Source organism: Tenrec ecaudatus, chromosome 7 (genome assembly GCF_050624435.1).
Source record: "Tenrec ecaudatus isolate mTenEca1 chromosome 7, mTenEca1.hap1, whole genome shotgun sequence".
Classification (NCBI taxonomy): Eukaryota; Metazoa; Chordata; class Mammalia; order Afrosoricida; family Tenrecidae; genus Tenrec; species Tenrec ecaudatus.
In genome coordinates this window covers 63,394,921-63,407,704 of record NC_134536.1, presented here as the reverse complement: position 1 = coordinate 63,407,704, position 12,784 = coordinate 63,394,921, and the positions used below count along the sequence as shown (strand labels likewise).

Genomic DNA, 12,784 nt, shown 5'->3' with positions numbered 1-12,784 from the left:
ACAGATGGGATCTGGAAACACAGGGAATCTAGGACAGATGAACTCTTCAGGATGAAGGGTGAGAGTGGCGATACTTGGAGGGAAGGGGGTTTAGAAAGGGGGAACCGATCACAAGGATCTACATATAACCTCCTCTCTGGGGGATGGGCAACAGAAAAGTGGGTGAAGGGAGACGCTGGGCAGTGTAAGATAAGATAAAATAATAATTTATAAATTATTAAGGGCTCATGAGGGTGGGAGGGGGGAGCTTTGAGGGAGGGGGAGGGAAAAAAGGAAAATGAGCTGATTCCAGGAACCCAAGCGGAAGGCGAATTTAGAGAATTTGATGAGGGCAATGAATGTATAAGGGTGCTTTACACGATATATGTGTGGATTGTGATAAGAGCCCCAATAAAATGATTTTTTTTAAAAAGAAAACAAACCAAAAAACCCCTCCTGCTTGATTGTAAGTGGTATTACCCTGCTCAGTCATTTGAAACTGTGCTCTTCTCTTTCTTTCCCTTAAGTCGGTCAGCTCAAGCTGTAGTGTGAACACAAGTATGCAAAACCTCCTGCAGATGATGCAAGCTCGTGGCCTACACACCCTCCAGGCACACTCCAAAGCGACTGAGCTTCGATGTCCCTGTAAGCCCCACTCTAAAGCTGTATCTTCTGACACAGAAAAGTCCGTCACCATCTGTGACCATTTGTCGGAACTTTTGATGGCAATGCAAGCGGAGCTGCAACAAATGAATACGTAAGTGTTTTTATTCTTCACCAAGGAAATGTAGAAAACAATTAGAGATCATTTTTTTTCTGCTTCTAAAATGTTAAAGACCTGCTTTGGCCATTTGCACATATTTAAATCTGATATGTGGATTTATTGTCCCTGATTTTTCCGCTTGCATTTATTATTACTATTTAAAATTTAAACTCTGTGTCACTGTGTCATGAGAAGAAACTGCGGCTGAAGTTCATTTAATAATCAGAATGTGGAATATACAGTGTGAATCTGGGAAAATTGGAAGTGGTCAAAAATTACATAAGCTAGAACAACAGCGTCATAAGCATTGGCTCTTTTGAATTAGGCAGTCATATGGCCTGCTCTACCAAGATTAAGAAAACGAAGAGGAATGCAGTCTCATTGTTAAAAGGAACATTTCAAGATCTAGCTGGAGTACAATGCTGTCAATGAGCATCATCTCCGTGGGCCTCCAGGAAGACCAGCTGTTAGGGCTATTATTACAATTTACAAACCAACCCTTAAGACCAAAGATGAAGAAACTGAAGATTTTTACCAACTTGTGTCATCTGAAATTGATCAAACATGCCGTCAAGATGCATTGGTCATTACTAGTGAATGGACTGCAAAAATTGGAAACAAAGAAGAAAGAGCGGTCATTGGAAAATACCGTATTGGTGATAGAAATAACACCAGAGATCTCCTGGTAGAACTCTACAAGACCAACCATTCATTCATTGCAAGTACTCTTTTTCAACAACGTAAACAGCAGCTAGCTAGACACATGGACCTCACCAGATGGAATCAAATCCGTCATATCTCTGGAAAGAGATGATGGAGAAGCTTGATATCATCAATCAGAACAAGACCTTGGCCAACAGCAGAACTGACGATTAATTGCTCAAATGCAAGTTCATATGAAGCATAATAAAATTAAAACTCACAGATTATGGACTATTAGGGAAGTTAACAGGTTACAGTTTCGGATCAGATATGCTCAGGACACAGTGTGTTGGGTTAGCAGTCCATGGTACTTTTAAGTATTTTTCTCCAGCACCGCAATTCAAATGCATTGATACCTTGTTGGACTTTCTTATTCATTGTCCAACTTCCACGTGCATATGAGGCCATGGGAAATACCGTGGCTTGGGTCAGGCATACTTTAGTCCTCAAAGTAACATCCTTACTTTATAATACTCTGAAAAAGCCTTGTGCAGCAGATTTACCTAATACAACTCATCTTTGGATCTCTTGACTGCTGCTCCATGAGCGTTGATTGTGAGAATTGATCTAAGCAAGACAAAATCCTTGACAGCTTTTCTCCATTTATCATGTTCCCTATGATCCAGTGGTAAGGATTTTGTTCTTTACATTGAGTCATAACCCACCCTGGAAGCTGTAATACTTGATCTTCCTCAGCAAGTGCTCTACTTCCTCCTCACTTTGAGCAAGCAAGGCTGTGTTATCTGCATATAACAGTTTGTTACTAAACCTTCTTCCTCTAGGCCAGCTTCTCTGATGGTCTGCTCAGCATTCAGATTGAAAAGTATGGTGAGGGATCCAACCCTGATTCCCACCTTTCCCGATTGTAAGCCCTGCAGTAGTTTCGTGTTCTGTCTGCACGAGTTCTGAATGAGCACGATGAAGTGCTCCAGAGTTCTGGTTCTTCTCAAGGCCGCCCACAGTTTGTTATGGTCCACACCGGCAGTGCCTTTGCATAATCAGGAAAACATGAGTTAACATCTTTCTCGTATTTTCTGCTGTCAGCCAAGATCCATCTGACATCTCCCTTGTTCCATGCCCTCTTCTGAATCCAGCCTGAACAATACATTCTGGCAGTTCCTGTCAATGTATTTTTGCAATCACTGTCGGATCATCTTCAGCAAAATTTTACTTGTGTGCACTATCAATGATAGAGTTATGTAGTTTGAACATTCTGTTGGGTCACCCTTCTTTGGAATGTGTACAGATGTGAACTTCTACCATTCAGTTGGCACAGTAGCTGTCTTGTAAATTTCTTGGCATAGACAAGTGAGTGCTTCTAGTAAGACTGTGGTTAGAGGAAACGTATCATGCAATTCGTTGAGCCTATTTACCATAGATTGTAATTGTTGGTAGCTGCCATTGAGTTGTCTTCCAACTGATGGCAAACACATGTACAATTGAATAAAATGCCTGGTACTTGTTCCATCCCCATGATTGGTTGTGGATCAGACTGCTGAGTCCAGAGACTGATTTTCAGAAATAGATTCCCAAGCCATTCTTCCTAGTTCCTCTTATTCGGGAAACTCCTCACAAACCTGTTCGGCATCGTTGTAACACTGTCAGCCTCCACTGGCAGATGGGTGGTGACTGATAAGTAATGGCTGGGAATTGAACTAGAGTCTCTCATAGAAGGCAAGAATTTCTATAGATTTAATTCCAGACAAAAAGAGCCAACCTTTTGCCTTTGAGTCAGTTCTGACTCATAGCAACTGTGTATAGGGTTTCTGAGACTAAATCTTTATAGTAGCAAACAGGTTTCACTTTCTTCCACAGAGCAGATAAGAAGTGTTTGAACCACCAACCTTGCTGATAGTAGCCTAACTCATCCCACCAGGCTCCCAACCCTGGTACAGTAGTAGTTATGCTTTGATTGTGAAAGGTCAGCTCTGCAGGAGAAAGATGGGGCTTTCTACTCCAGGAAGAAGTTACAGTTTTGGAAACTCAGAGGTACAGTTCTGTCCTCTCCTACAAGGTCACTCTGAGTCAGAATCAACTCAGTGGTAGTGAGTTTGGTTTTTTGGGGGAGGGGGTTTGTGGAGAGTAAGGAGATTCTCTTTGAAGATTAATAATTAACTCTAAAATTCATGGTTGAACAGAAAATTTTTGTGTTCAGAAAACTTTTTTTATGGCAGAATTATACCACAGACTATATCATACACTATAATAATGCTTGATGTTTGCTCTTTCATAGGGAGCACCAAGAACTACTGAAACAGATGAAGGAGACTCAAAACCATTTCATCTATGAAGACATAGAAAGTGAACTAGAGCATTTAGTCAAGAAAATGGAAGTTAAAGGAGAACAAATTTCCAAACTGAAGAAGCATCAAGACAGTGTAAGAAGGTTTTAATAAAAGAGTTTAATTAAAAGGTGCTATTTGTGGATTCAGTGTTCTCTCTGTATGACCTGTCAAATTTGAGGGCTACATATGTTGGTTAGTGGAAAGACAAGAGGAGTGGTGACTTAGACCCGTTACAGAATAGAGCCCTCTGTCCCTTTGGAATTGCGTGACGCTCCTTCACCGTGCCCCAAGGTGACAAAGGAGCAGGAACAGCAGCAGTGTTTAGTTCCGTGTTCAGAGATGGCTGTGGGAAATTGTGAGGGAGGTTAAATTTGCCCCTGCAGCCTGCCCAGGTACTGTTCCAGCATGCTCTTGCCTTTACCATTCTCTGATGCCTTGATGATGCTCCCAGCGCTGGCTGGGGTCTACTTTAGTGCCACACATGCACCTGGTCTTCTGGCGTACTCCAGTCCTTACCCCACGCTCCCTCCTTTCCTCAAACAAGCTGTGCTGCATCCCATTCCCTCAGGACCTGTGCGCAGCTGCGGAGGGAGACTCTGCTCCTGTGTGAAGTCTTAGTAACTAAAACTAGCTTCGTAGTTTTAATATTTTAACAGAAGAATTATGAAGTATAATGCTTTATCCCAAGTCAGTGGCTTCATAGCTTGAGTCTGGAGCAAGCCCCTTCAGGAGACGTCAACCCCGCCCCAAGTAGCTACCTCTTCTGCCAGTCCGCGTTAGCCGCTCTTAGCAGCATTCACCCCAGCTGGTGTTCCTTTAATCTTAAGGAAGCCTCCCCTTGTGGAGGAAAGTACTGAAAGAGGCAGAAATTTACTGTCTTTATTCCTAAAATGACTAATAAATAAGAACAGGAACATTTTGAAGCAAATATTTTTAGTTTATTAATTTCTAAGGCTCTAGGAAGTAATGTTTCTGTGAAGTGGTATTTGGTAAAGATTATATGTGTATATTTTTTGGATGCATAAGCATAACAAGAATAAAGAATGTTTTTTAAATTGCGCTGGGCTGTATATGGGGCTTCAAAAAGTTTATGGAAAAAGTAGAATAGATAATGGAATTTTTTACATATGTTTTGAAGGCCCTTTGTACATAGATTGTATTTTGAGAAATATGATTCATACTTCATAATAGCTCTTGGAACATACATTTCCAAGCATTCTGTCATGATATATTTAATATGTATCATTAAAAAGTATCTCTCAGACAAATAAAGCACCAGGTATTCATCCGACGTATAAACCAGTTCTGCACATTCGATCTTTCCCAGAACCCTATACATGAGTGAATTAGACTGGGCAAAGGGGTAGATTTTGAAGAAATGAGTGTTGGCTGGTTGATGAGTTTTGTTTAACTCTATCTACTCAACTATTACAAGACACTCTTCAAAGAAATCAGGTAATCCCCCCAATTCTTACTTTACTGCTAGTCAGTAGTACCAGCTTACAAACACACGAAAAGGTTTGAAGGCTCAAGCAAGTCAAGGTGATTGTGATGTAGGCTTTGGTTTGGGTCTCAATTCTTTCCAAGGGAAAGCATGTTTACATAATATTAAAGGGCAAGCATAATCATAAATTGGCAAGAATGTGCTTAAATATATGTGTATATGTATGGACATATATATGTATATGTGTATTCAATTGTGTAACCTCAATACTCATCCCCAGCAACAATTGTTTGCTGCTAATAGTATCTGAAAGGGTCTTCTTTTTGTATCTCCTGTTGTATCCTCAGTGCAGCCTCTCCCCACCTTCCCACCCCTCCCCGCGACTTCTCCAGCCCACATTGACCTTACGTTACCTTGGCTTTCCCAAACACACACTTTTTGTCTAACTCAAAGTTTCCAGGCTTGAGTTACTTATTACCAAGCTGTCACATAGATACTTTGTCCCCTACCAATAAGGGGTAATAATCCCCGTTAGAGCAAAGATTACTTTATTCATCATATTTCTACTGACGGGCACATTGTTGGACAGATAATGGCTGCTCAATAAAGAAAAAGTTAATGAATTAAGCTTCAATTTTATGTTAACTTTTATTTTATGTTTCAAATTTATGTGTAAGCTTTCAATCCAATCCATGTTTGGGGTTTTAATTTTTAGTATAATGTTAACTAAAATTTTAGATTTTTGTCTTCTCTCCAGGTCCGAAAGATGCAGCAACAGCTTCAGAACTCAAAGATGGGTGATGCTTCAGGTATTCAGCGAGAAGACAGCAGCACTAGAGGATCAAAGAACATTAAAAGTAGCTCTGGAAAATGTTGTCATGAAACTAGCTCGCTTCCGAAAAGCAGCAACTTTCATCCAAAACGAGTCCGTAATCTTCAAATGAAATTGAGAAAAGATGATATCATGTGGGAATAGTAGCACAATAGCAACACTGGCTCCTTAAATGAACTCAGTCAATGATATCCTGAATTGCCTACGGTGGTGTTGATTTAATATACCTTTACAAAAATTTGAATTATGTTTCTAGCCCTGAGAAAGTGTGAAGTTGTAGTATTTTAAAGTTAATGCATAATGATATATTGAGAGGCCCAAATAAATGATTGCTTTCCTTGTTTTCCATATTGACTGAAATGCATGATCTCATCATGTTGTAGAACATTGTTCGCTAAACTGATGCTCAGCAGTTGGAGATTAGATTCGCCCTCTTTAAACTGAGTTTGATTGAGAAACAAGTACTGCCCCTTTTCAGTTGGATAGACTTGGAACCTTGAGGACCAACATAAAACAGACAGGGGATGCTAAGGTCTTCAACCTTCCCTGGGGCTGCCTCTGTCTCACTGCTGTGAACTGTTCTGCTGCTGTGCAAAGGGAAACGCTGCATGCTTGCCGAGGCCCGCAGCGCCAAGTGTCTATGTGACAATGCTACGAGGAACTCGTAGTTGCTTCCTTTGAGAAGACGCTGTTCTAACAGCGGCCAGCTGCCCTCCTCTCTCGCGGGTCTCTTGTTACCATCTAGATGGGTTGCAGCCTGTGCTCTGTGTTATTTCCCTGCGCTACAGCTCCATGGCATGACTTTGATTCTGTGCACTGTGAATCATGTACCTCGGTATAAATTGAGAATGTGATCTTCCAAGAAAGACCTATAAAACTGGCATCTTTTTATAATAAAGTGTAGGAACAGGAAGCTGGGCATTTTTATTACTGAATTTAAAATTCATGGAAATGTACATTTTTATATTTTTAAATCAACTGTGTCATTTATGTACATATGCTATGATTTATAATAAATTTATACTTGTTGACCTACCTTGTCAGATGCCTCTAAACACTGTGATAACTCTTTTGATCTATTTGACTTTCTTACTGATATTCTTGGGGCAAATAGAGAATTGTAAAATGAAACTGAAGTGAAAGTGAGGGCAGACAGAAAGGTATCTAAAAAGGCGCTCAGAATATAGGAGTGACGTTTCGGAGATGGGTGTGCAAAAAGGACTTGATTCTCTCATTCTACAGTTGGGGCATGCCCATGCTGTAAGTGGGGATATATATATATATATATATATTTTTAGGTTAGTATGCTAAAATATATATATATTTTTAGGTTAGTGTGTGTGTATATATATATATATATATATATTTTAGGTTAGTATGCTAGGAAAAGCAGCTTTTAAAAGATAGGCTGTTGTTCCCTCCTTCCATCACTCTTCCTCCCTTTTCTTTTCTCTCAGGAAATTCCCCCACAGTGCATACCAGAGACGGGGAGCAAGTGTAGGTATTCAATAGGAGTCTTATTGGATGCATGACTCATTCAACTGCGAGCAGAGATGGTACCTGGAAGTGAAGAGGTGATTGAAAATGGGCAAATCAGCACTAACAGGGCTCCTGGAAAGCAATCAAAGACAGAGATAAAAGTTTCTCTCTGTATGCAGGGAGGTCTGGTAGCTCAGCCAGGTAAGCGTTGGACTGCTTATTCAATGGTCAGTGGTTCAAACCCACCAGCAGCTCCGGGGTTTGGGAAAACCATAAAGATTTACAACTTCTGAAAGCTTATATAAAATTGCCTGCCTCTGTCAATAGGCTATTTTAAAATAATATGTCCTTCAAATTATAGATTATTATTTTCATGTCTTACGTGGTCCGCTGTCTCCCTTCACCCACTTTTCTGTTCTTCATTGCCCTGGGGGGCGTGTTATATGTTGATCATTGTGATTGATTCCCCCTTTTTCTCCCCACCTCCCCACTACCTTCCTGGTATCGCTACTCTCATTATTAGCCCTGAGGGGTTTATCTGTCCTGGATTCCCTGTGTTGCGAGCTGTTATCTGTACCAGTGTACATGCACTGTGCTAGCCGGATTTGTAAGGCAGAAATTGGGGTCATGATAGTGGGGAGGAGGAAGCATTAAAGAACTAGAGGAAAGTTGTATGTTTCTTCGTTGCTACATTGCACCCTGACTCATCTCCTCCCCATGACCCTTCTGTAAGGGGGTATTCAATTGTCTACAGATGGGCTTTGGGTCACCACTCTACTCCCCACCTTCATTCAGATCGATATGATTGTTTGTTTTGGGTTTTCTGATGCCTGATACCTGCTCTATCGACACCGTGTGATCACACAGGCTAGTGTGCTGCTTCCATGTGGGCTTTGCTGCTTCTCAGCTAGATGGCTGCTTGTTTATCTTCAAGCCTTTAACACCTAGACACTATATCTTTTGATAGCCGGGCACCATCAGCTTTCTTCACCACATTTGCTTATGCACCCATTTTGTCTACAGCAATCCTGTCAGGGAAGGTGAGCGTCACAGACTGCCAGGTTACTAGAACAAAGTGTTCTTGTGTTGAGGAAGTGCTTGAGTAGAAACCCAGTATCTGTCTGTTGCCTTAATAGTTAACATATAAGTATATGCACACAGATCTATTTCCCTATCATTATATAAAAATATATTTACATATGTACATGTCTGTATTTAGACCTCTGTAAATGCCCTTTGCCTCCTCGTTCCCTCTTCTACTTCCTTTTACTTGCCTCTTGTCCCACTATCATGTTCGACCTTCATTTGGGTTTCAGTAATTCCTCTTGGCTACATTGCCCTTGATAAAGCCCCACCAGGCATCCTACACCCTCCTCGCCATCAATTTTAGATCACTTGTTTTTTCCTTGTCCCTGGGTTTGTTGACATCCCCCTTCCTTTCCCTTGCCTCCCCCTCTCCCATGTCCCCCTAGAACTGTTGGTCCCATTGTTCTCTCCTTCAGATTGTTTATCCCATCTATCTTATCTAGATAGACATGCACAGACAATACTCACACAAGACAAAGCAAAAGAAAATGATCCCCAAAAAAAAAGAAAAGCCTATAAACAGGTCCAGATCTATTTGTTGACTTTAGGAGCGTTTTCCATTAGAGTCTGAGGGGGTGCCATGCCCTGGCCTTCACGTACACTTTCATGACTCCAACCAGGTCATCTCCCTCAGCCCCCGAGGTGGTCCTCAGGCCACCTTAGCTACTTTTGACTTTGCCTATACTCTTTAAGCTTAGCTAAAACCAAAACACACAGGGCTGTGGTGGAGTGACATTTCTTAATATGGCTCTTTTAACCCCCGTGGATTGGATTGCACAAACAGGATGTGTGTAACATTAATACAGGGTTTGGTCAGTTTTTGGAACCACCCACTGGCTATAAAGATGAGCCATTGTTGAAGTAAATGAAGAACCCCCGAGGACCTCGAAAGAGCATGTCCATGACCTCGGTCTGAAGTAGCTTAGGGTGTGAGATCAGGTGCCCCCGAGACTGTGACACAGAGATTCAGATGGGGCAGCGCTGAGACTATGGGGTACCCCTCATCTGGCCCGGGACCATGGAAGTGTGAGAGAGAAACTGGCAGGTTGGCTTCCTGGCCCATGGAGGCTAAGGCCAAGGGACCATGTGGCTGAGAAGCTGACTGGAGAGAAGAGACCAGTGACTGTCTCCTTACTGTTTGCTGGTCCTGATTGGTGGTAACCTGCCAACTTCCCTAACAAGCCCCTCTACTGATGAGTATTGTCTGTGAATTGTGTGTGACCACTGCAACAAATGATCAAATCCAGTATAAATGGAGAGTGCCATGGGAGGGATAGGTGTGTGTGAGGCAGGGTTGACTGTAGAGTAATAAATCCGCAGACACTCATGTCGGTAAGAGAGCTTTGTATCAAAGAGCAATTGTATACTGAGAAAACAGCCCAGTCCAGATCAAGTCCATAAGTCCAATCATTATCTCATGTCCAATACCAGTCCATAAATTGCTCTTCAGACTCATGCAGCATGTGCAATGATGCCAACTGCAGGAAGATCACAGGCCAGTGGGTGAAAAGCCTTGTGGATCCAATGGTGTTGGAAGCATCTCAGCACTGGTTTGGGTCTCCTGGTGGCTCCTCACCAGGAAGTTGAAGCAGAGAGAGGCTCTCACAGGGCTCACTAAGTCTCAATGGCTTATCAGCGGGAAGACAAAGGCAGAGAGAGGAAGTTCCCAGAATCCTCATGAGAAGATCACACCCACAAGGAGGCACCATCAGGCTGTGGCCTGATTGACAGGCTAGACTCCACCCCGACACTTATGTATCAAGTTGACATGAAATGGTGTAACCGCCATGGGGTGGTATCAGAATAGGTAAAGAAGGATGGAGTGAGGAGGCATATAGGACCCCTGCCTCGTGGCAGTGAGGAAGCCAAAAGAGGTGAGAGAGTCCAGCTTGATTTCCATTTCTTGCAAGGACTATAGTGGAGTTCTGGTGTTATGCGGCACTTAAACAAAATAATGAGCAAAGTGCCTGCCTATATAGGAAAACCGGCCAAAGTCAGACCCTGTGCAAGCTGGAAACCTGAGAAGGAAAATGCACTTTTTCCAGGAACAGGAAAAGCTGTGAGACCTGGAAAAAAACATGTCTTGTGGGGTTTGGACTTCCACGAGTGTCTCCACTTATCAGGAATGCAAGCATGACTTGTGACAATGTTTTGCTAGAGCAAATGACTGGAGACATTTTTGCATCTACTTTAGGAATGTTCTACTATTTCAGCTAAGACTCTTCCTGCAGAACCCATGTCGCAGAGTCGGAAAATCAAACCGTGAGACTTCACAATCAGGAGACGTTAGTGCCAATTCTGCCTCTGCCATTGAGAAGCTTGGACCAGTTGAGTAACCTGAGCCTTGGTTTCCCATCTGAGAAGCAGAGAGAATATGAATCCTTACCTCCCAGGGTTGTCGTGAGGCCAGGGGATGGGCTAGGTGACAGCACCCAGCAGAAACACTGGCACTCAGGAAAAATTTAATGGTGTTTTAATCTGACTTAAAAAAAAATCATTGTAGACTAATGTTTGCATGGATTAAAGCTCGAAACCAAATGCTTAAACACGATTTTCCTAAAATTGGGACTATCCTCATTTACTTGGCTCCACCACGACCACCGCCAACACCAGGTCAAGTCCATTGGAGGGCCATGGTATTGACTTGATCTCTAGCTCTGCCTGAGCGCAAGAGGATAGCGAAGCCATCCCTGCGTGCAGCAGAAATACAGCCACGCAGAGCAACTTGGTCTGAGTCAGCCTTGGTTGGTTGAGTGGCTTTGATTACGGAGACAATAAAACGTGCCATCACCTCTAGGGAGCTGAGCAGGTTGGTCTCTGCTCAGATGACCTGCTTGCCGGGGGCGGAGCCAAAGACTCCTCCCTGCACTGGGACAATCCTGTCCGTGTACAAGAGTTGCTGTAGCAACCCCGAAGCTGCACTCTGCCTAGCAGCAACGCTTGTGTGGTGATTCCATTGATTTTGTGTTCACTTAAGTGAGAAAAAGGTTTGTTTGGTTTTTATTTCATTCGAAATCAAAGGGTGGGGGCGGGGGGGCGGGGGGTGGGAGCGGGTTAGAACTTCCTAGCCAAGGCAGGTCTCAACTTTGATGAAACCAGAAAAAATCAGTGTTTGAAGCAGCGGGTACTGTGAATATTCGAATCCTAGAAATGGGATTTGAAGTCTTGAGTGAACTGTGCTTTGGTGGGTCATGGGCAGCTGCCAGGCCATGTTAGGAAGTGGTACCTAAAGATAGGAGTTGCTTCAGGAGCCCTCATGGCGTGTGGGAGGATTATGCATTGGGCTGCTAGCCACAAGGCCAGCAGTTCGAAACCACCGGCTGCTTCAAGGGAGAACGATAAGGCTTTTTACTCGCATAAAGAGTCCCGGTCTCAGAAACCCACCGGGGCAGTTCTACCCTGTCCTAGAGGGCCACTGTGAATTGGCATTCATGAGAGTGGGTTGTGAGCTCTGGAGTGGATTCTGGCTCACAGTGGCCCTCGGTGGCAGAGCAGAATTGCCTAGAGGGATTTACTTGGCTGTTGGATTCAACTCAATGGCAATGGATTTGGCTTGGGGTTTGGTAATCTTTACAGGGGCAGGCCACCAGACTACGGCTCTTAAAGAGCTCCTGATGGGTCAGAACGATCCACCTTTTGGTTAGCAACCGAGCACTGGCCACGTGGACTCCTTAAAGACAGGAGGGTCAGGGGGAGGGACATGCTCAGCTCTCGGCAATGTTAAGATTGAACCCGGGGACCGTGTAGTGCGCTAACTGGCTGGAATAAGGAGGTGACGTTTTCTCGAGACTTCTTGGCTGCCTTGTGACTTTCAAAGTACAATTTTAATTATAAAGTAGTACTCTTGATCATGATAAAATAGCAAAAAATTAAATCTGAAATTGGACTTGGGCTACCATAAGAAATCAAACTAAAGGAAGAATGGGGCCGATGGGTCATCGCAATGGAAGGAGTGTTCACTTTGGACAGAGAGGTACCAGCTGCCACTATTGATGCAGAGTCAATAGAGAAACTCCTAATGGACTTTCCTGGAACTGCAGTCAGCTGTAACTAAAGCTGGACCCACTGAGAACATGTAATTGCATGTGAAGTTTAGATAAGTGTAAGCTGACTCCCAGAGGTACCACCAGACAAACCTCTCTGAGGCATAATAGCACCTGTGAGATAACAAAGCTCTTAAGGGTGCCATTGCACCTTTTAATTAAAGTGAAATG

At 43.0% G+C, this 12,784-nt stretch overlaps 1 protein-coding gene across 3 annotated transcripts in view; it reads left to right on the top strand.

Moving 5' to 3' along the window:
* Window positions 1-6,982, top strand: part of CEP57L1 (centrosomal protein 57 like 1) — a 62,341-nt gene extending 55,359 nt beyond the window's left edge. For all 3 annotated transcript variants that reach the window (XM_075553995.1, XM_075553994.1, XM_075553996.1), the window contains 3 exons: window positions 507-736; window positions 3,678-3,822; window positions 5,931-6,982. In XM_075553995.1, the coding sequence (XP_075410110.1) occupies window positions 507-736; window positions 3,678-3,822; window positions 5,931-6,149 (594 nt within the window). In that variant the 3' untranslated portion in view covers window positions 6,150-6,982. The remainder of the gene's footprint in view (window positions 1-506; window positions 737-3,677; window positions 3,823-5,930) is intronic.
* The last annotated feature ends 5,802 nt before the right edge of the window (window positions 6,983-12,784 follow it).